The sequence below is a fragment of the Amblyomma americanum genome, chromosome 3, assembly GCF_052857255.1.
Source record: "Amblyomma americanum isolate KBUSLIRL-KWMA chromosome 3, ASM5285725v1, whole genome shotgun sequence".
In the NCBI taxonomy this organism is placed as follows: Eukaryota; Metazoa; Arthropoda; class Arachnida; order Ixodida; family Ixodidae; genus Amblyomma; species Amblyomma americanum.
In genome coordinates this window covers 115,978,771-116,002,481 of record NC_135499.1, presented here as the reverse complement: position 1 = coordinate 116,002,481, position 23,711 = coordinate 115,978,771, and the positions used below count along the sequence as shown (strand labels likewise).

General features: G+C 43.0%; 2 protein-coding genes across 2 annotated transcripts in view; one reads left to right on the top strand and one right to left on the bottom strand.

Annotated features, from left to right (window-relative positions):
* The window catches only part of LOC144124829 (mitochondrial intermediate peptidase), a 42,254-nt gene extending 26,148 nt beyond the window's left edge, over positions 1–16,106 (bottom strand). The window contains exons 1-8 of the mRNA XM_077657729.1: positions 15,760–16,106; positions 15,261–15,434; positions 14,676–14,764; positions 13,339–13,486; positions 12,416–12,534; positions 7,927–7,990; positions 6,693–6,898; positions 998–1,058 (exon numbers count right to left, since the gene is read on the bottom strand). Coding sequence (XP_077513855.1) covers positions 998–1,058; positions 6,693–6,898; positions 7,927–7,990; positions 12,416–12,534; positions 13,339–13,486; positions 14,676–14,764; positions 15,261–15,434; positions 15,760–15,927 — 1,029 coding nt within the window. The 5' untranslated portion in view covers positions 15,928–16,106. The remainder of the gene's footprint in view (positions 1–997; positions 1,059–6,692; positions 6,899–7,926; positions 7,991–12,415; positions 12,535–13,338; positions 13,487–14,675; positions 14,765–15,260; positions 15,435–15,759) is intronic.
* A 199-nt stretch (positions 16,107–16,305) lies between these two features.
* On the top strand, positions 16,306–17,300 carry LOC144124830 (NFU1 iron-sulfur cluster scaffold homolog, mitochondrial-like). The gene has a single exon (XM_077657730.1). It carries the CDS (start codon positions 16,341–16,343, stop codon positions 17,118–17,120), a length of 780 nt encoding a protein of 259 aa, XP_077513856.1. The 5' UTR covers positions 16,306–16,340; the 3' UTR covers positions 17,121–17,300.
* Positions 17,301–23,711: the final 6,411 nt, after the last annotated feature.

Here is a 23,711-nt window from a genome sequence, read left to right as displayed (position 1 = left end):
CAGTGACAGCAAAGAGGGCTATGCATATGCAAGCCTTTCAACAAACAGACTATGGAAGTTTTTTTTTTTTTTAGCTGAGGAAAAAGTTTATGCATTCACAGCTTCTGCCAAAGGTAAAGCAACCACTGCACACATCACTTCTGCTGATGCCAAACTCTATTGCAGAGGTTATGTGGTGCTCCTTGTATTCCAAAGGCCTGAAGAGGGGCCGGAACTGTTATTTATAATTTTCATCGCTACTTCCAGGCATTAACCCCGATACTGCAGGCTGTAGGTTCCTCATTCTCCGCAAGAAGCGTACACACCATGACAACAGCTTTTCAGGACTTAATAAAATTACTATTTCTTCGAAGCTGAGGCACGCAAATGGAGGGGAAGGTGTAATGATGACAGTAAAAAAAGCAACTTAAATTTGTCTTTCCAGCACTCCAGGACTGTAACAGAGAATGCCTGCTCAGAGTTATAGGATTCAACAGCTGTTCATTTCTAGTGCTACACTCTTGAAAAAGTTTATGGTTTATTGTTTATGGGGCAGAATCGACATTTGAGCTAGTTGGTATTGCATCTTGTAAAAATATATAAAGCGCACCTTTGTCCGTTGTCCTGAGTGCGCTATGTATTTTTTTACAAGATTGTTTATGGGGTTTAACATCCAAAAGCAACTCAGGCTATGGCTCTGGATAATTTCGACCACGCGGGGTTCTTTAACGCGCACCGACATCGCAGAGTACACAGGCCTCAACCATTTCCCTCCATCAAAATAAGATCACCATGGCCAGGATCGAACCCGCATCTTTCTGGTTAGCAGCCAAGCACCACAACCACTGAGCCACTGTAGCAGCTGCTCTTGAAAAAGTGCAACGGAAGAAATTTGGCAGCTGGTGCCTGCTGTGAAGAAGGCTAGTGGTACAGGAGACCTAGAACTGGTGCCGAGTGCAGTTGCAAAAGCGTAAGAATTTTTTAACGACCCCTCTATGGCACAAATTAGGGCTCTTACACTTTTGCTGCCACTTCCAGATGTCTTCATGTCCAGCATTTCACCGTAATCCTTGTCAGCCCTGGTAAAATAAACAATGCTCGCATGTTAACATCTGAAATAAAGGATGAAAAGTGGCAGCATTAACTGGTTCCTTAATTCGTTGTAACCCACAACGTCCAGTAGAATTGAGCGATTAAGGTCAAAGAGTAAATCTGAAAGAAGATTGCACAGCAAAAATTGAAAGAGCTCCACCTAAGCCTCTTTCTGATCACCCAGAGAGAGGGTGCACATTGTGACAGGAAAGGGAGAGTGCCTAGCATGAGGAAGGCCGCCAGCGCGACAGTGCTTGCACACTTCTTTTTCCCAGCCAAAAAATAAATCCCCCTAAATAGTAAAAATACTATGTGGCAGCACATTGATGTTTGTCACAACTGCAGTGGTCTTAGAAACAGAAAGTCATGCCAGGCATTCTATCTGGCATGCTTTCTCACCCCAAATGTGAAAGATGCAAAACCCAAAAGGAAGGCCACAAAAAAGTAAGGCTAACACTAACCGTGAATAGTACAGGCACCCGTCTGGGAACAGATTGCATGAGTATGGTAGGTTCAAGGTGTTCACAATTTTGGTATAAGAGTGATTTTTACATTCTGTACCATAACTTTGTATTTTCCATAATGAAAGGGTCCAAATTATAGCAAAAAATAAAAAGAAGAGAGCCACGAAAAAGCCTGGCTTGTTGGAAGAAATTTGAAAAGATGTTTCTTACTGTCATTACAACTTTCCAGATAAAATCACAATGAATTGGTTACTGAAAGTTATTTTTCAGTCCATACAGATTTTTCTTTAAAAAGCCGCGAAGACTTCAGTCTAAAAAGACTTCAGTCAATGCAGGTGGACTGTATGGCAAGGCAGTCATTATGTGCATGATAATGTGGACTTAAAAAAATGATTCGATAACTTATTTTTAAACGCATCCAACCGGTGTGAAGTGGAGCTATACTACTTCCAGCACCTTATCTTGTAAAGCAATTTAAATATTTAAAAAATTCTGTTTGCCTTCTTTGTCTACTGCAAACAGTTCTGCAATATAATATTATGCCCTAAAACCATAATCTAAAAAGTAATTACTAGTAATTAGTTAAACTAGTCGTTTATCATGCTATCACGCACATACAAGCACTAGATGCTATCGTGCACACAATCACCACCTTGCCATCAATCCATCTTCAAAGACCGCATTCTGGTATCTTGCAAGGCTCTTTAAAGAAAAATGTCTAAAGAGAACACCCAGTATAAATACTTCTACATAGAAATTAGTTACACACACTTACAAAACAATAACAATGAACGAACAAATGCTACAGCTGGTTCCTCTAGTGCATCGAGTTTCACAAAAATTGACCCCGCACTACGGCAGCACCCTGAACTAGTACAAGAGGGATTAGCATGCACAGAACAACATAATTTGCTCTGCTGCCTAAGTAGTTTACCGGCACACTGACACATTGTTGTCAGAGTTTGCTGTAAAAACATGCCATACGAGCACTGTTACATGGATGTTTGCATGCTAACGGGATAAAAGAGCCACATAGCCTCATTGCATGAGCTTCCTGGTGCCGGCAATGCAGCAACAGAGCATGATGGGGGCAGGAAGTTTTCGTGCTATAGTAGAACATCTGCAGGACCACGACAGCGCAGTTCACATCAGGCATCGAGCCTGTATTTTGAAGAGGCTGATTTTCCTGGACTAGAAGGGCCTATGTAAATATGAAGTGCAATTTGTTAAGAAGTATCATTGAGCCCATGGGGCTAACAGGGCACATTTCAAGCCCAAGAAGTTTTGTGAAAGAGTGTTTCTTTAATTCCAAGCCTTATTACAACATCTGTGTATGGTGATACGGTGCTCTGTTATCTGCTTAAAGGCTTTTTTTTTTTGGGGGGGGGGGGTCGATATACTAACGATTTCACATGATTTCTTTTTAATTCCGATTTTTCTTTCTTGCAGTTTGATTGCCCCATGACCTTGCTGTCACTAGAATCAGTCAGACAGACCGACAGGTGGATGGCAAGAATCGAATAGAATCGAACAAAAAGAATATAGTATGATAGTGGCCTTACATTCATTACATGCCTCACATTCACTACTTACAAACAATAAGGACAAGGCACAGTTAACTGCTCCGATAAAATAGTGTGTAGAAAAAAGCAACATTGTTTTCGCTTTCCACCAGCATACAAAATTGAAACTCTGTTTTTCATGATTAAACCAGCACACGATTATTAAAATTTATGAGCATAAAAGATGCAAAAAGGCGAAAGTGACTTGGAAAATTTTCCATCTTGTTTTGAAAATTGGTTTTTGAGGAAGGGAATTGGTGCAGTAGTTGTCACATGAAAGAAAAGGGAGGAAGGGGTGCCTAGTGGAGGCTTCGGGAATAATGTCGACCACCTGGGGACATTTAAGCTGCACTGACATCCCACAGCACACGAACACCTTTTGCATTTCCTCTCCTTCGAAATGCGGCTGCTGTGGCCTGGTTTGAACCTGGGAACTCCTGACTGAGTAGCCAATCACACTAATCACTGAGTCACCACAGTGGGTCTGCAAAGCAACATGACAAACTGATGATCCCTGGGTATGGCTCACCTGTAGTGTTAATTGCAAAAAACTGCATGTCTAGTTTTTTTCATTCATCATGCTCAGTGATTCGAAGCTCTCCCAAAGAGCACATCGACTGCCTAACAGTTCGCTTTCACGCTGGCTATATTCAAATGCCAAAAAGCGATTTCTCCCTTGCCTCTCGTTCCTTTAAATCACTTGCCTCATACTATCGTGGCATTTTCTCCATAACATCACCATACTGGATCGATTGAGACGCCCTTTTTACATCATGAAAATCACCAATAGTTCCATGATAATTTCTGTCTAGACCACAGGGAGTTACAATAATGTGCCGTGGCCACTTCACAGCAGTCCACAACTTTCCCTCTTGGTCTTGCAGGTTCATTCTGCTTAACGCCTAGTTTTAACAATTTTTCATACAGTTTCGGTTCTGTTCTGCTCAGAGGAACTCTGTGCAAGGTACTAAACCGACGAAAAGGAGCTGCAGTTAATGAATAATGGCGGTTAATCAACCAAACTGAAATCCACACCACCTTAGAGGTTTCCCAGATCAGACTGCATTAAAGGAAGTGGTGTGTGAACATTTCGATTTTCAAAAAATTTGCAGTTGGTGGTTGGTACTTGGTTCCATTTGCACTACACATTTCCTATTTGAAGCATCTTAGTCTTTCGAATTTTTAAAGATTATGAATCCCAGTGTCAGAATTTTTTAATTCATCTGCATTTATATTTTGTTATTTATTTATTGGATACCTGCACCGCCCGTAGGGCATCACAGCAGGGGGGCTACAAACATTAGCTGTCACTTTACGTATTATTTCAACACATGGTAAAAAGCATTGTTCACCGAAATATACACAGTGCTTGATGGCAAACTGTTCCATTCTCGCACAGTTCTAACCAAAAAAGAGTAACGCAAGACGTCACCCCTACAAGAAAATTCCCTGACCTTCAAATCGTGGTCCAGTGACTTCGATATATAATTTGGTGCCTGGATATACTTTTCATGGTTGATGCTTGTTTTAGAGTAATAAATGTTATGAAAAAATTTTAATCTAGCATTTCTTCTACGATCCTTTAGTTCTTGCCATTGATCCTTTAGTTCTCGCCAGTGTCGCCGGGTACCCACCGGTGATACAATGGGTACAAGCTTTCCCCTGGTCTGGTGCTCGGCTTATTTGGGGTGAAATGCTTGGGAAATGGGTCTTTAACCGCACCTTGAGAAAAAAGAAAGGGCCACAAATGGGCTTCTACCGCACGAGGCAGATTTAATGTTGTTGACGACGGAACTTATCGCTGATCCGTCAGAGCAACTGTTAAACGCCGAGCCACTTTGGAACAATGCTTAACATTAGACTCAATCAGAAATTAAAAATTAGACTCGCATGGTTACAAGCCCTCATCTGCATTATCACTTTCGGTTTATGGTTTATGGAGGTTTAACGTCCAAAAGTGACTCAGGCTATGAGGGACGCCTCATGAGCGAACGGCTCCGGAAATTTCAACCACCTGGGGTTCCTTAACATGCACTGACAACGCACAGCACGTGGGCCTCTAAAATTTCGCCTCCATAGAAATTCGATCGCCGCGGCCAGGATCGAACCCGCGTCTTTCTGGTCAGTAGCCAAGCGCTATAACCACTGAGCCACCGCTGCAGCGCATTACCTCTTTCCACAACGAATTGCTCTCAGAGCATAGCAGCATATAACACCTGCAGCATTAAGTCAAAATAAAATGTGATTGAAGCACAAGCTATAAGGTCATAGGTGTGTGACCGTTTGATAGGAGTTTGCATCTGCATTTCCACAGGAATGAACTACATATGCGTGTGACACAACCTAGATATATCAACACGGTAGCTAGGAAATGGATTCTATCCACATGCAAGATAGTAGCCGCAACAAAGAATGATAATATAAGAGTGTGGGAAGAGTTTTTTTTGGTAGCAAAAGCTACATTGGCCACTAACTCGCAGTTTCACGGTGCTCGCAGTCCCACCATGGCCGCACCGTACCACGCGACCAACCACATGACGAACCACGTGACCAGCCACGGCGCTATGCCTTAGCTTTTGCCAATCTATGCCTTAGCTTTCGTTACGTATATCCTGGCATAGCCAAGCTAAGCCACTGCCAATTTTTTTTTAACTGCTTAAAAGCCAGCTTATTGTTTGCAGAAGAATTCTTTCTACAGGCTTGGAGTCGGAACACTGCACTAATCTTGTAGTCTATGACCTGGAAAAGAGAATGAAACACTCTCCCTCATTGCTGCATAGCATGAGAATGAAGAGAGAAGGTCATTTCTTGTAAACAATGCTTCCTATGATGGCTTCATTCACATATTTTCTTCCAACTGAATTCCTTTAAACTTGCTACTATTTTCACAACCTGCCAAGAGCCACTATTTTCATGGTTACAGTAGAAGAATCTAAGGATGGATATGCGCAAGCCATGTGATAACCCAAAGGCACTATTTTAGCACTCAAGCCACACACACTAATTGTCTGATCCTAACAGGCATCCTATTCTAATGTGAGCCCAGTTTTCAAGCTCGCGGAAGGAAAAAAATGCAGAACAGTGAGTTTCCTGGTCCTTTTACTATTGTGCAATGTCAGTGCACGTTAAAGAACCCCACGTGGTCGAATTTCCAGAGCCCTTCACTACGGTGTCCCTAATAGCCTGAGTCACTTTGGGACGTTAAACCCATAAAACCAAACCTTAAGCTTTCAACCAGGTGCCAACTGCCAGCACGAAAAACGCTTAACCAAAATCTTGTGATGTCAATGATGATGCAGCAGTTCCTAGCATGGTTTCAGTTTTCTATCTTGTCATATGCCTACTGCTCTGACGCTTAATTTTCATGAAAAAAAAGTGTTAGAGTCATTTTTACGAAGTGAGTGTGTAAACAAACGACTTTTTACCTCAATGAACAGTGCGATTATTCAAAAACAGCTGGTTTGGATCATACGTTTTTCAGGATAAGTTTTTCTTTTTCCACATTTTTTTGTTTTTAACCATACCATAGTTCTACTCTACTCCACTCATAAAGGCAACTGTACAGGCCTGTCATGAAAGAAATGGCAGCACTGACCTGGGCTTCAACTCAGCAGACAGGATACCCAAGAATTGTTCGACGGCCTCAGGGCCGCCCGCGATGCTGCCGCGCAGAACGCGGTGGGCAAAGCTGGGGAAGCCACACAGCCGCGCCAGCTCATGCCGGGCTGCCAGCAGTTCGTCCAGCAGCTGGCTCTGGTGGTCGTCTGGGTACAGGTAGGCACGGTATGCCGCCTCTCGCACCTGCACCACGTGAGCAGCACAGAATTAATCTAAGATACTATTCAAAGGAACAACGCAAACAGAGTGAAGTCAAAAGAAGAAACAGACACCACAAGCACTGACTGCACCTGAGGGCTTAATAAGAAAATGCAGAACCTAACACACAATGCCGAAGGCATAAAAAGCAATAAAGAAGGGACATAATAGATGCTTGTCACAAACACATGTGCCGATTCCAGTGGATGTGGTAAGCTTCCATACCTTCCAAGCAAATTGACAAGGATGCATAGACAGATTAGCCATGTCATCAAACAGAGGCTCACAGCAGAAATTTTTAAGCATTAGGTTCGATGGGAAAATGTTTTTTTCTAAGCGAGACTCCTCCCACAAGTGCTGGCTCAGCTGTTCGTAATACATAATTTCAATCCCTCACGATTCCTAAATGTACACTTAAATCTCAGTAGACAGGCGTTCTTGTACTTAACCTCAAATTAAATGCAGCCAGGCATCAAAACCCAAAGGAGCCCACCAGCCACAGCGGCTTAGCGACTATGCTGACTGGTGGCTGAGGTGGAGAGAATGAAGCCTGGCTGTGCTGACCGAATTTTGATGGGGGTAAAATACGAAAACTCCCGCAAGCCCTGTGGTGTCAGCGCATGCTAAAGTTCTCCAGGTCTCCTCTATGGCATCCCTAATAGCCGACATTCCGATTTGGCACATTAAATCCCACACGTGCCAAAGGAGCTTACACAGTGCAAAGACATGTGAACCACATAGCAGAGGGGGCATTTGGAGACCGCTGCAGCTCGTTTATCTGGCTTCTAGTACGCTCCTACTAGATGCTCACAAACGACTGAAAAATATGCTTCAGGAAGGATTTCTGTGGGCCCAGCTGGTACATAACTGATAGGCAAAAGAAAGCACAAATGTACACCCCTGCAGCCAGGAACCCCTTGCTATGAGAGTGTCTACATTTGCAGTTTCCCTGCGTAGCAACCATAGGAAATGAAAGAAGATATTCAGAAGAATGAAAGAGATGCAAAACTCACCAACTCATTGTTGGCGTCAGTATACAGGCCAGGAATAAGGACATCCTCTCCATCACTGGCAAAGCTATGATAAAAAAAAAAGTAAATATACATGCAGCCAGCATGGTCAAAGGGGCATTGATGTGACTTCTGATTATTGCTGTATGCTTCAGAACAGGCTGAATAAGGCACCATTAGACCCTTTGGCCATGATTCAGGCTGCATTCTGTTTGCACGGCACAAGTTTAAAACGTTTGCAGATATGCAAAACGCTGCTTGCAAACGTTAATAATAATAATAATTGGTTTTTGGGGGGAAAGGAAATGGCGCAGTATCTGTCTCATATCTCCTTGGACACCTGCGCCGTAAGGGAAGGGATAAAGGAGGGAGTAAAAGAAGAAAGGAAGAAGAGGTGCCGTAGTGGAGGGCTCCGGAATAATTTCGACCACCTGGGGATCTTTAAACTGACATCGCACAGCACACGGGCGCCTTAGCGTTTTTCCCCCATAAAAATGCAGCCGCCGCGGTCGGGTTCGAACCCGGGAACTCCGGATCAAACGTTGCAGAAATGTTCTTCCACCAGCTTCCCACAGAGGCCCCTCTGTTTTGTCAAGGCTACTTCTCATTCCTTCTCTCCTACTTCGGCATCTTCTCCTAAGCTCCCACCTATATAACACAGACAATCTATCCTCCTACCTTTGTAGGCATGCAGGTACAAAATGTATACTCATTTTAAAGACACAGGTGGCCCCCCCCAGCTATACAGGCGAGGTGCGCGGTGTGGATGCAGAAATCAATGAAAATCTGCTGTGCGATCCCCAGAATGCATTTCTGCATTAAAAAATCCCAAAGATTTTACTTCCCACTGGCTATTGAAACATGCAACTCACTTCCACATTTTAATGTGAATACCACACCCGTCGATGTTTTCACCGACAAAACTGAACTGTTATTTCAGACGTGAAATGTTTGCCTTTGTTCATAATCTCTCGTATTGTATGCCGATTGTCAGTGGTTCTGAATTTCTGTGATTTTTAATTGTTGACTTTCTATGCAAGCATCTACGTCGACCCACTGCTGTATGGGCCCGTACTGGCCTATAGTATGACTAAGTAAATAAATAATAAATAAGGTACCGTCAATGATTGCGCATAAACTACTCGTGTGACAATGCTAGGCTGCATGTCATTTTCATCATGCGGGCTCGAGTCTGCTAGCTTAACCAGTGGGCCATGCGCTTACTTAACACCACCTGACAGCTTCTATTACAGTAAACAACACTCAAATTGTGCCCATCAGGTCTTTTGTAATTGCTGCACAGACTACGTCACTAGCCACAGTGAGAGCATGAGAAACACAAACAGCCTCACCGATGACATCTTTCGCAAGAAAATATGTCTGCATGCATGCGAAACACGGCGAATCAGGCCTAGAGACCTTCAGGTATTCATTACAAAATTTTGAACTTCGGGAAGTGATATGCGATACAGCCTTTCAAGTTCTTCAATGGAAATTCAAGCAAGAATATGAGCCAGCACTATTTTTATGTTATTGATATAGATTTTTTTTCGTATACATTTTAGCCTTTGATAGTCTTCATCTTATCCACTGATGTATTTTTTTATATTGCACCGCATTAGTTTAATATTTTCATTATTTTTATCTAAGTGCATTTTTTCTTTTTTTTTTTAACTCATCCTCCTTACCTGATGTCCTGCTTAGGGCCTGTAGCAAAAATCATTTGTTTGGCACTTTGTGGCTATGCTGATGTTTGGCAACAAAACATGTACTTGTTACTTAGAAAATCTGAATTAAAAATGGAACGTCTGTTGCCCAGAGCTCGATTAGAACTCATGGCATGAAGACCAAGAAGTACGTTGTGAGCACTATTTGGAAGCAAGTGAACGGCATAAAAGGCACTGCGGAATCGGGGTGTAGATGAGCCCTTATGCCAAAATACTGGAAGATGTATATAGGAGCTCCGCAGCTACCATAGTCCTCCATAAGGTCCGCAATAAAATTCCAATAAAGAAGGGCGTTAGGCAAGGAGACACGATCTCGACAATGCTATTCCCCACCTGTTTACAGGAGGTATTCCGAGGCCTGAATTGGGAACAGTTGGGGAATACCTAAACAATCTGCGATTCGCTGATGACATTGCCTTGCCGAGTCAATCAGGAGATGAACTGCAAATCATGATCGATAAGTTAGACAGACAGAGCAGTATTGTGGGTCTTAACATGCAGAAAACGAAAGTAATGTTCAACAGTCTAGCAAGGAAACAGCAATTCACAAATGGCAGCGAGGTGCTGGAAGTGGTAAAGGAATAGGTCTACTTAGGGCATGTAGTGAGAGCTGATCCAGATCATGAGAGGGAAATAACAAGAAGGATAAGAATGGGGTGGAGCGCATATGGCAGGCTCTCTCAGGTCATGAATAGCAGTTTACTAATATCCCTCAAGAGAAAAGTGTACAACAGCTGTATCTTACCGGTACTAACCTACGGTGCAGAAACGTGGAGGCTTTCAGCTTAAAGTTTCAGCTTAAGTTAAGGATGACACAGCGAGCCATGGAAAGCAAAATGATAGGCGTAACGTTAAGAGACCGGAAACGGACAGAGTGGGTAAGGGAACAAACATGTGTTAATGACATCCTAGTCGAAATCAAGAGGAAGAAATGGGCTTGGGCAGAGCATGTGATGCGAAGGCAAGGTAACTGCTGGTCCTTAAGGGTAACGGAGTGGATTCCAAGAGAAGGCAAGCATAGCAGGGGGCGGCAGAAAGTTAGGTGGGCGGATGAGATAAGGAAGTTTGCAGGCATAGGGTGAGCGCAGCTGGCAAAGGACAGGGTTAATTGGAGAGACATGGGAGAGGCCTTTGCCCTGCAGTGGGTGTAGTCAGGCTGATGATGATGATGATGAACGGCAATGTAGCCTAGAGGCCTCTAACTCAAAAATGTCATATCATCACAGTTTTCTTGTGAAAACGGCCAGTGGTTCATTTGTTCTTTCTTGGCCTATAAAAACTCCGTTTTCAGAACAAGTGGCGTCTTTGTCATCAGAACATTGTAATCTATGGATACAAGCTAACGTCAGATTGTCCTCGGTATCCCTTTAAGGCTACAAAGTAACTGGTTTTATTTTACATTGAGCATTTTTAATTGACAGAGTTTGTGAGGCATGGCTTACCAATTCGGTCATCACTAAAATGAAGGCGTATGCAAATAGTGTGTTTCAGGTTCGAAGCAAATAGTAATTTTTTCTGAATAATTTCACGGCAACTATTTCGAACACTTCTGGCACGCAAGAAGTGTTGAACAGCACAATATGCATTTTCAAAATCATGCATTTCTCTAACACACAAGGCCACTGCACGAAAAAATAGAAGAGTGCACTGAAGCCTCGTCGAACAACTTATTCAAACTGTGTCGACTTTCTACGAAAATTGCCATCGGAAATTTGGGGAGTCGACCTACATGCGGTGGTGACGTATTTGTGGGGTGTGACACCTACATGTGAGTCTCTGACTGCAGCTCTTGAATTGCGATTGCGCCGTTGCACAGCTGTTGCTTTTAAGCAGTGACTCCATGACACCTGCTAGGCTAAGCACCGCGTGCCCAGCGCCACCCTGCATCAGGTATAGTAAAGCTGCGCCCATCTCCATGTGCCTCGTGCTAGCTCCCCTTCGTGCTCACGCCATTACACTTGATTAGCGAATTTAATACAGAAAAGAATAACTGCAGCAGCAGCAGTCAACTCAGTCTCATCTCGCAGAAGCGTGGGCACAGACATCGGCAGGTACAGATCTAAGCGCCGAGCTTGTGCCTGCTAGCGTCTGCTGCCGCGCACATGCGCAGACAAACTCCAGCATATGCGCGGGCACACACACAGGCACGCGACGTGTATGCCTACGAAGTGTCCACGGAGTAGGGCGCTTAGTTGCGTGCACCACACAAAACATGCGTTCCAGAAACGTTACTTGCTTGTGATGAATGGTACTTCGGGATTTCAAATACCAAGCATTCAGACCAAATCAAATATCGAAAACTTCACTATTCGACCAAACGTTCGAAAAGACACCCATACTAAAATGTCATTACGTTTGGCAGCAAAAGTCTTGTAAATCCCACCACATGTATAATTGACATTTATGCCATTTTCTCTGTCATGAAAGCTCTGTTTCTGGAGAAGTCTGCACATCTGACGTCCTTGAAAGGCAGCATGGCTGTTGTGACTCTTTACACAGCATTTAATAGTTTCTCTAAAGCTTACTGAAATTGAATACAGCCGATTCTCAACAATTTAGAGTCAAAGAAGAACCAAAAAATATTCTAATTATGCAGACTTCGATTTGTAGAGAACCTGCCTAATATCCTTGCTACTGATGGCACCAAAGCATAAAGTTGAATAAATCACTCAAATAAGGGAGCTGGAATTAACGAAAGTACACTGGACTATTGAAAGTTCTAGTGTAGCAAGGCAATGAATTGACGCAATAAGACTATAACATACCAGCCACGAACACTCTCCGGGAGCTGCAACTTCTTCACAGAACGGGGCTGCAGTGCATTGTTGGAAAAGTGACTCCCCACATGAAGGGCATAGTCATTGAGGGCGACAACCTTCTTGCGCTGAAAAGATTTTTTAAATTTACACGACACATGTCTTGTGCCCATCTATCACAGACAGGGCATCACTGTGCACTTACTTTTAAGAACGAGGGAATGACGGGCAACTACTGCTCTGAAACATCAAATTATCCAGTTAATACTTTAATCCTTAACATCTTAGTTAACAAGACAAATAGTGGCCTAATTTATGTGAGTTTGAATTTCGTGAATTTTGCAAATATTTTTCTGAAGTTTCACTTATGCACAATGAAATGAAGAATGAGCAGCCACTGACAGCAGTTGAAATTGTAGTGGTTCTTTATTTACAATGAACAGTAGAGGACCAGTTCAAGAGTTCTGACGAAAATTTGCGCGGACTGGCTTAATGCAAGTCCAACTAAAGAAGCAGTCACTGACCATAGTTCAAACAGCTCTCATAATGATTCTTTTATGACATTATGATGATCATTAATATGACTGTTATGACAGTTCTCAGAATAATTATTTTGTTTTCTTTAAAGCAATGTTTTGTTAAAGGCACCTACATGCAAAGATTTCTTTCATGTGATTAAGCATGAATTGCAGAACTTTTATTCCCAATTTTTTATGACTAACATAAGGTGTATGCAATGATATAAAAGGCCTTTCTCTTTTTTTTTCCCCCTCCTTCTGTCAGTACTTTCATGCCACCTTATAGGCAAAGTACCTCGTTTTTTTCTGCACAACCTCTAAAATCGCAAATAAGCAGTGCCTTGTGTTTTCCTCTAAGCAGTGTAAATTCATATGCAGTCCACACTTGAATTAGTAGATTTTGATTTCACTCACAGTGGCTTCGTCCAAGTGGATGCCACTCTGCTCAAAATCGAAAAGGAAAAGCTTGGACACGTGGTCGTCCTCCTCCGTGGTCGGAACTACGTCCCCGTTTTCCACGACACCCTTCAGTGCATCATACAGCTGCTTGTTGGTGTTCAGCCTGGAGAGACGAAAGTAGGGCACGACATAAACACTTCCACCGAAGCACTGACCAAAACACTTTCTGTAAGCTGGCTTTGTACCACTGGAAGCCAGAGAGAAGTCCACAGCACAGCAAGCATGCACTAAGCCCATCACACAGCATTTGCCAAAGGTCTTTGTTGCACAGTCACCTTCAACAAAAAAAAGTAAAAAACAGCAACATCTCATGGAGACTCATTATGTGTGTGTGTGAGCTTGCTACTAGCAAACTAGCAAAAGCTTCGAGATCGAATCAGACAACTAAGTTTAGCCGCTGTGTCCTGCAAGTCTACTCTCATTGCTCTTGGCACACAAGAAAAGTGGTGTTGATTGGCCACTGAATAATATTTAAAGATAATACTACAACATTACATGGTGAGAAGCGATGACCTCTATTGCTCTTTGTGAGTTAAATGGTCCTTTTATATCAACTGCATCCTAATACAAGCTTCAAAACAGTCTTGCACGCATTACAGAAAACAAGTAACCAATTGCAATTATATCATCTGACTTCAGTGGTCAGTTACAGTTCATGAAAAGCAACTGAACAATAACAGAAGTAATTGATTAATATTATGTTATTTTTATTAATCTTTTATAAGCATAGCACAAATATATATGGACAAGAACAAAGTAGTGTGGCTGACTTGAATTATATTCTACAGCAGTACATACGTCGCTAATTTCATGTGCAGTTGTTTTTCGAAGTTTTCTTCAGCATTTTTTCCATGTTTCCTTCTGAACACATCAATAGCGAGACTGAAGAATATTTTGATGCACGCTCTGGAGGGAAGTGTGACACTAAAAAGTGGCTCGTAATTGATTACTGCTGTTGTGCTCTGGCTTTCCGAGTTCATTTTCATGGTTGCTATGCCTGTAGTTGTCTTTCAAGGCAAAAGCATCAACAAACAAAAGTTTCATGCCATTACCCCTTCAACAACACCAGAGAGTTTTGTATGAATTCCATTTACATAAGGTTCTCTGTTACTTGTTTTCAAGGCTATGTGACAACAGCATGTTAGCATTGTTTCGCACTGAAAGCTCAGCACATGGCTTAGGAAACAACAATCAATTTAGCAGCCACTAAAAGCTCAAGACAAAAGAAAAATGACACTCTAGTTGCCCTGAAGCAGCAACCAGATTGTTCTGCAACCAACTTGTCAACTCACTTCTCAACGAGGTTGTTGATGGAAACAGAGGCATCCATAGCTGCTGAGGAAAACCTTCCTTCTGGGTGACCGATCCGGACAAATTCAGCCTAACAAAAAATACAAGCAGCCAGTTAACTATCGAGCAAAACCAATACTGAAAACAATTTGCAAATGCATCAGCACAATTTTTTTTCCTGCTCCTTAGCTGTTTGCCCCGCAAATAAAATGTTAGAACAGTACTGGGCCCTTAGTTCCGTACACTCGTTAACTACCATTGAGCTTCACAAAAGAGTAAATAATTTGTGCCGCAGTCTTATTTACAAGCTTTACAAAGCTCAGTCTATCAATAGACTGAATCATTATGCAACAATTTTTGCCTCCAAGGAAATCAAACAGGTAAAGCGTAAAATTTTAATATTCTGAACACTTCATAGTGACTCGCTTTACAGAAGCACGAAACTTGAGACACTGATAGGTTAACAATGCTAGCATTGCATCACTGAAATTGTCCTTTATAACTCGCATATTGCCTCATTTTTCTACCACTAGAAATGGATGAAAAAAGAAGATAAAGGTAAACGGGCGACAACTGCAGTAACAAACCATGTCTGCCACCCGACAGAGGGCGTCTGATAGATCGTCGAAGACTTGGACCATTTTCCGTCTACGCTTGGGATCGGTTGCTTCTTTGACGTATTTCTCTGCATCTTCGGTAGCCTGCTCTTTCAGGAGGTAGAAACCGGTTGGCTCCTGAAGCACTTGGTGGCCGAACAACCCCTGCGCATGACAAAAGGAAGGCACGAAAAGGCGTACATTTTTCGTTCGCATACAATATTAATGGCTCAAGCTGATTGCAGTTATCGTCAGTCGCATAATTTGTATGCTATAGTAGACAAAAGCAAGTGCGTGAAAACGCAACCGCGGCTCCACCGCGCGAACAACCCTCAGCACAAACGTGTCGCAAACGTCGAGCGCAAACACATGGTAACCGAAAACTTGCCAGAGTAAATGAGGGAGCCGAAAGCTACTCAAGAAAATTTTCTACTCTAGAAAACTTTCAGGGACAACAAAAGCAAGATTGTCAAGAAAAGTTGACGCTCACCGAACGTTCGCCGAAGCCAAGTTGAAAGTTTGTTCTTCTCTTACCGATGTTGTTGAAACGCGAAGCCAAACGAGACCACGTAGTCAGTGAACGCTTGATCCTCGACGAAAAACCAGCGCGAGCTAACGCTGGTTTCACTGCGGGTAGCATTACCGCTCCGCTAGCCATTTTTCGGCCAACAAAACCCTATCGCGGATTTGCAAATGTTAATGGTACAGCCACATTACTGTCTGTAGTGTTTTGACGTGTGAATTTAAACGAGATTTGGAAAACGTAATGTTGTTAAGACAATGCCATTGAAAGCGTGAATTAAATGTTGGGCGCCGCCATATTGCGCCTGTTTAAACAGGTGGACAGATGACACACATCCTCTCACTGCTCTCACATCAGAAATAATGCGCGCTACTTACTCTATAAACTAGAATTTAAAATGTTCCTTACAGTAGTAATACGAAATATTATGGGTTATAAAATTTAACTGAATTGTTATAAAATGTGCTGACTTAATTCGGCCTCGGCACATGGACAAATGACACATGTGACACATAGAGGAAAGCACCAATAGCGCCGGCTCTTTAAAAATGGCGTCTCGCATCTTCGCGCTGGTACGCAACCGTTGCCTGAATGTTTTGCGAAGCGATGCCCTGCTTCATTGCAACGTCCCATCGTCGCATGTACGCAGCTGCCGAGGCTTCAGGACGTCCTGGGTATCGCGCATGTTTATCCAGACTCAAGACACTCCCAACCCCAACTGTCTGAAGTTCCTACCGAACGCTAAGGTCCTCGAACAGGGCACCCGCGACTTTCCCAACATCGCAAGCGCTAAGGACTCCCCGCTGGCCCGTCATCTGTTTCGTGTAGAGGGTGTCAAAGCAGTGTTTCTGGGGCCGGACTTCATCACGGTGACCAAATTGGACGACGAGACCGAGTGGAAGGTGATCAAGCCGCATATCTTCGCGGCCATTATGGACTTTTTCACGACCGGTCTGCCCGTTCTGGACGACGGCAGCGCCTCGGCCCAGGTCTCCGAAGATACGCAGCCGCGGGAAGGTGATAGCGAGACGGTGCTGGCCATCAAGGAGCTGATCGAGACGAGGATCAGGCCGACGGTGCAGGAAGACGGAGGCGACATCCTCTACATGGGCTTCGAGGACGGCGTCGTCAAGCTGAAGCTGCAGGGCTCGTGCACGGGCTGCCCCAGCTCGTCGGTGACACTCAAGGCGGGAATCCAAAACATGTTGCAGTTCTACGTGCCCGAAGTGAAAAGCGTGGAGCAAGTCGTGGACGAGACGCAGAAGATCGCCAACGAGCAGTTTCAGAAGCTGGAAGACACGATACGCAGGAAAGGGGTGGACCCGTAGTGCCGGCAGTGTTTGGCAGTGGTTGTAGAGAGCTTAACTCTTCATTCTGCCTTTGCTTTTAAGCACTTCAATAGACGTGCGACTCGCAGTAATGTCGCCCCTGTGTTCCTACAGAAAGTGTTGTAAGCTCTCTCACTTGGAATGTTTTTTTTATGGTATAAAGTTATCTCGAGGAACATGTGGCGAAGGATGTTTTTTGAAGCTTGTCACTGGCCTGTGTGGGAAGAAACCGTGCATGCTTGTGCATATGTTTGGGTGAACGAGATGAATATCTGACTACTGAGCGTGTACAGAAACCGTTTTCGTGTGTAGATGCATCTCATTATATTCAGTAGCTGCAAACACGGAAACATGGTGTCACTGCGCTTCCGACATTCCGGGTTTAACTCAGGATCCCCAGTATGCATCTTCCGTTATAATCATTTTAAAACGGGTCGAACCGAAAAGAATGCTGTTTTCTGTGCCCTCTGCTTTTAGGCAGGAACTGTCATTTTTTCTTTTTGTGAATGTCATCTCATGTCAACATAGGCATGCACACGTTTTTCCATACGGGGGGGAGGGGGCAAAGTTCATTGTAAGTGGTACAGTGGGAAAAACAAAAGGGGGGGACAAAGTTCATGGTAGCGCCCTTTTATGTCTTCTGGGTAGCAGGGAACAATATGTTGCAAAATTTGCACCCCCCTTTCCCCCCACTGTGCATTCTCATGTCTGTCGGTGAGAATTTTGAAAAAATAGGACTTGTTTTGACCTCCTTATCTTAAGCAGACCATTCAGAAGACACACAACTGTGTGATGCTTTTATGAGGAATGATGTGTATAGCGGGTATGAAAATTTGATTATCTTTCCTACATATGTTAATTTGCTTTGCATGAAGGAATGTTCCCAGAAGCCCTTGTCATGGAAGAGTAGATATTGAAGAAAAGAAAGGTATGACAACTGTCATAGTGTGTGGCTACCTTAACCACTAGATGGGCAGTAGAAGTGGAGGGAAGAGAGTCAACTCGGGAAAGATGCAGTAAACCTAGCTCTTGCAATATGGAGTGTGGCCCTCAGGTCGTTGGAAATGGGAGCAAAGCTAATTTCATGGTTTGTCAAAAGGTTGCTTTGATTTCAGTTGTCAATTCCAGTTATGTTTTTCTAATCTATGGTTGGACATTGAAGATAAATTACTACTGAACAAATGAGACCAAATTTCTAATTCCATTCTTATTGATGTTTTCCCACTGTCAGATTTACCTTATCTCCACCTTTTAGGCCGTAGTGATCTTAGGATGGGCACTGCTGGTCCATTGATACCGCGTGACAATGGACATTAGATGCACTCAAGCCAGAGGTTATGCCAAACTCTACAGAGGGTTGTGTGCAGATTGAGTCAATGGGATCACAACGGTATGTCGGGTCAATATTGTGAAGCGTTCATCATTTTAGCTACCAAGCTGACCACAGTAAATCTTTGCTCTATTTGCAGCTGTATGTACCACAAGTTTGGGCCACTTTGGGGCAAAAGATAGCCAGAGCCAGAAAATGTTGGTTACAAAGCAGATGAGAGGCATGCAATGTCTTAATTGTGCCCTTTCTAATAAAAAAATGCATAAATAGTAAATGAAATGCCTACACATTGTTGATTTGGCATCGCTGCATATTCCAGTTGTCAATTCCAGTTGCTTTTTTTTAAATCTATAGTTGGGATATAAATTATTACTGAACAAGTAAGAACAAATTTCTAATTTCATTCTCATTGAAGTTTTCCCCCGGTCAGATTTACCTTATCTCCACCTTTTAGGCCATAGTGATCGTAGGATGAGCACTGCTGGCCCATTGGTACCGCGTGGCAATGGACATTAGATGCACTCAAGTCAAAGGTTATGCCAAACTCTACAGAAGGTTGTGTGCATATTTAGTCAATCGGATCACAATGGTATGCCGTGTCAATACTGTGAAGCTATCATCCTTTTAGCTACCAAGCTGACCACAGCAAATCTTTGCTCTATTTGCAGCTGTGGGCATCACAAGTTAGGGTAAAAGATAAACAGAGAATGCTAGTTACAAATCACTTGAGAGGCATTCAGTGTCTTAATTGTGCTCTTATAAAAAAAATGCACAAATAGTAAATGAAATGTCTACACATTATTGATTTGGCATCACTGCATGCCTAGTACCTGCATGTCCAAATTTGAAAGGCCACAGAGAGCTCCATCCAATTTTTGTCCGTAGCAAAATTGATTCTGTGGCTCTTTTTGAGTATGTTTATGTGTGTTCAACAGCAAAGGATGTATTTACCACATAGAAAATTGCATTTAAAAGTTTTCCTGTCATTCGATCCAAACTTGTTACGTCTATACCAAAAAACTCTATGGTGACCGTTTTGCAGTAAGTGGCGGTGCAGCTTAGCTTCCGGGATCCTCTGGAGTTGTATTGCTGCATTACAACTTAGATGCAAAATCAACCAGTGATTGTGGCACTCCTATTTCATTTTCTGACCTTTCCAACTTATAAAAGCTCTGTTTCACTGAAAGTTTCACCTTTGTCATTGGAATGTGGCATTCTGTTAATGCAGGCCAGCTTTTATTTGTTCTGAGTGCTTCTAGCAGTTTACACAGAATATGAATGTAGTTTAGCCTTGATTCAGTCAAGCTGATGCTAAGTTGTATGCTTATAGTCTCAGTGAATGAATAATACTTCTAGGTGCATGACCTAGCTCATGAATGTGTGAATTACTTCAAAGCAGCAACAGCCTATTTTGGACAATGATGAGAATGTTCAGGTTTCCTCGTTCAGAGGCCCGTGTACTGTGCGATGTCAGTGCGTTTTAAAAAACCTCAGCTGGTTGAAATTTCCGGAGCCCTTCACTACGGTGTCCCTCATAGTCCGAGTCACTTTTGGACTTTAAACCCCCATAAACCATAAACCAAATCATGGCAGAGTGGATTATAAGTAGACATAGGTCTGTGTCTGCGGCACAGCTGCTTCCTTGCTTCATGCCGAGGTGATGCAGGCACTGCTTTATTTGTGGTTGGATATGATGTCGTAGGAGTGCGTTAGGCCCCTGGTTGCAATGAGAGATTTGTAGCTGGCTGTTAGTAATAGCCATGCCTGTCTTTATAATCTCAAAAATGCAGTTACCGTCAGCTCGGTGGCTCAACAAACTGGTTTTTTTGTGCCCCTCTTGAAAAGCACTCGTATTTAGGTCACGCAAAGCAACGTCTACGAGTATACTGGCAGGCATTATCCCTTAGCAAAAATTCTAATGAGTTTTTAGTGGTTTAATGCATTTTTTTATTTGCTGTATGTCTCCCCTTTATATCTGATGAGTCTGTCAAAGGGAGAGCAGCTTCCACAATTTCAGAACAGCGCTATAATTTCTTTGACATCAGCGATTGTTATGGTCTTCAATAACAGAAATTCACGGACTAACCTGCTCAGTTGCACAGGATACATAACGAATATCTAATTATAATATTCATTTAGATTCCTTTACTGATCAATTCGCCACCAGTACACATGGCTGCACACTTCAGAGGGGCTATAAAAGCACAGTTTCCTTATAATGTCGCGCTGTTCCCAAAGGAGTTTAATGCATACGTGCTTCAAATGGAAACGTTGAAGTGATAGCCCTGAGAATTTGATATGCGAGCCAGCAACAGGGGAATCTAGTAGCCTAAAATATTTTCTGTCTGATACATTTCTTATTAGGTTATTTGCCTATTAGTTGTCAATATTGCAAACAGGCTTTAGCATTGGCCTGTAGTCATTTGAGCATCCACCTCATATGTGGGAGCCACAGGGTTCAATACCCAGTGCCACCAGGTATGCATTGGTGATGCAGTGGATACTAGCTTTCCTCAGGCCTCCTGCAGCAGGACCTCCTGCCAGCAACCAGCGAGCACTCAAGTCCATGGACACGACGGACATCTTTTTCTCTTATTCTTCTTTCAATGCATGCTTTTACCGTGCTTTGCTCACCCTTCCACACCTTTTCATTTTGTACTCACACTTTTTTCTTATTGGTTTTTATTTGTAAATTTTCTTTGGACATTTTGCCCCTATTTTTGTATTCAACTAGTTTATGGCTTCTATAGCCATGCGGAAGGCGCGGGCCTTCTCCAATCACTCTCTTTGTTTTTACCATGGTGATTTGACACAAGGGGTGAAAGTCTTGAAGAATGAATTTATGATCCCCCTTGCTTATACGAAGCTCTGCTCGGTTATGCTTTTAGAATTTTCGTTTGGGATGTCACTCCGTAGCTCACGTGTCACCTGACTTTCTCTCTACCATGGGCGACCCGCTGCGGTGGCTCAGTGGCTTTGGTGTCCGGCTGCCGATCTCAAGGTCGCAGGTTTGATCTCGGCCACGGCGGCCGTATTGTATGACTGGTTATCAGGAAATGGAAGGTGCAGTAACTGTCTCACTTTTCGGGGGCGACAGTTACTGCGATGGAGACGAAATACAAAGAGGCCCGTGTGCTGTGCGATGTCAGCATACGTTAAAGAAACCCGAGTGGTCTAAATTAATCCGTAACCCTCCACTACGTATCCCTTATCCTTAGTCGCTTCGGGAAGTTAAAACTCCACATTCCAACCTCTCTGGCGGGCCGGAGCAGCGGACCAAAGCAGCACGGATGGGACAAAGAAGGTCACATGGCAATGCGCCACACAATCGCGTATGCTGATAGTAGTTTTGAGCGCTCTTTTTCGAAAGCAGCGCGAAAGGGCCACAATTTGTTGAGCCACAGCTCCGAGAGTAATCGCATTTTGGAAATCCTAAACACATTCTTCATGGCTGTTCTTGACGGCCATTTACAAATCGTTTATTGCAACCGGGCCTCCAGCTTTGATAGAAAGTTCCCAGGCGAAGATTTTCCAAATGGTAATCTGCTGGTTCCAGGAGTGTTGCTTCCCAGCAGTGTCGAGTTATTAGCACATTCCCAACAGCTGCTGGGACCAATAGCTGCCGGAACCAGCAACTGTTGGAACCTACGACGTCAGTCACTTTGCAGGACCACACAGATATTGCCTATAACGAGAGCACGTGTACAGTTTCAAACCCCACTCGACAAGCAGCGACAAGAGCAACAAACTGCAGTATATATGCATGCAGAACTTACCGCTCATGCTGATATATGCTCTCCGTTTAGGGTGTACTAGCTGTCAGAAAGGAATGGTTGATGTGCAAAGTTTTCTCATCAAATTTTGACATTCTTTATGCAATGTATAGCGGGCACAATCAAAGATTTAGCTGAAAATTTCACTTAGCTGAAGATCAAGCTTCATTACTATCCCAACAATGACAAAGTTCTCCAAATTGAACAGCAAAAAGTTATCAGCTGGAACCAGCAAGCTCTATATTTGGGACCTGCGGGTTTCTGCTGGAACCAATTGGTCGTGTTGAATAAACAGCGACTTTCTTGCTGGAAGCGTTGGACCAATTGGAAACCAGCAAGCTCTGTTGCTGGAACCAGCTGGCGCAGTACAATACCAACAAGGTTCTTGTTGGGACCAACTGAAACGAGCAAAGAGCGGCACAAACCAGCAGATTCCCAGTTAAAACTTCCACCTGGGCCAGTTGATCAGCTTAATTAATACTTATCACGAGCCATTGCTTTCTTAACTTCCGCCTACACTGGTATAAATTCGCCGCAGAACCCATTTTTATAACTCTAGAAGCCTTTTTATTTTAATTACTGGCAGATTTCCTTTTTAGATGTACCATATCATGGAAAAAAGATTACGTGATACGGATCGGGAAAAAGATTACTTCCGCACGCACGTTCAGTCAAAGCAGTTCTTTTTTTTTTTTATTCACATACCCTAAAGGCCCTTTTCAGGCATTACAAGGGGGGGTACAGTTTAAAAGTAAACAACACACCACACATAGTTCTGCAAGCAACACAAATCCAAAACAACAGGAAAAATAAAAAAATACAGAAAATTCGAAGTTGAGCATATGCAGGAATCGAGCCTTCCTAATCAGAATTTATCTGTAAAAAACACTTTAATTTTTACACAAAGGCGTTATGATTTAACGTGAAGACAATATCACCCGATAACTTGTTCCAATGATGAACGGCAAGAAACAATGGTGAATGACTAAAGAGGTGGGTACGTGCAAACATGGGTTCAATTTTGAGAGCTTGATCTAAGCGCGGAAAAATACGGTGGGCGAGTCTAATATAGTATGAACCGAATGAAGAGTGGCTGTGACACAATCTGTGAAAGTGTGATAATAGTGCTAGCATTCTTCTCTTTTCGAGTGATGGTAGCTTTAGCTACGCTTTGATTGCCGTTATGCTGGAAGGACGTGAATAGTTCTTAGTTATAAATCTTGCTGCTTTATTTTGTGTTGACTCCAGTTTGTGAATTATGTACAATTGACGCGAGTTTTAAATTAAGGATGCATATTCTGTTTTTGAGTGGACGAGGGTAGTGTAAGCTAAATGTTTGGTGGCAGGATCAGCTTGGTGCAAGTGACGTCTGGTGAAACGAAGTGCTTTAGATGATTCACTGACAATTGCATCGATATGGTTATTTTATGTTAGATCAGACGAAAAATGAACACCTAGGTATTTGACTGCGGAGACATTCTCAATGGG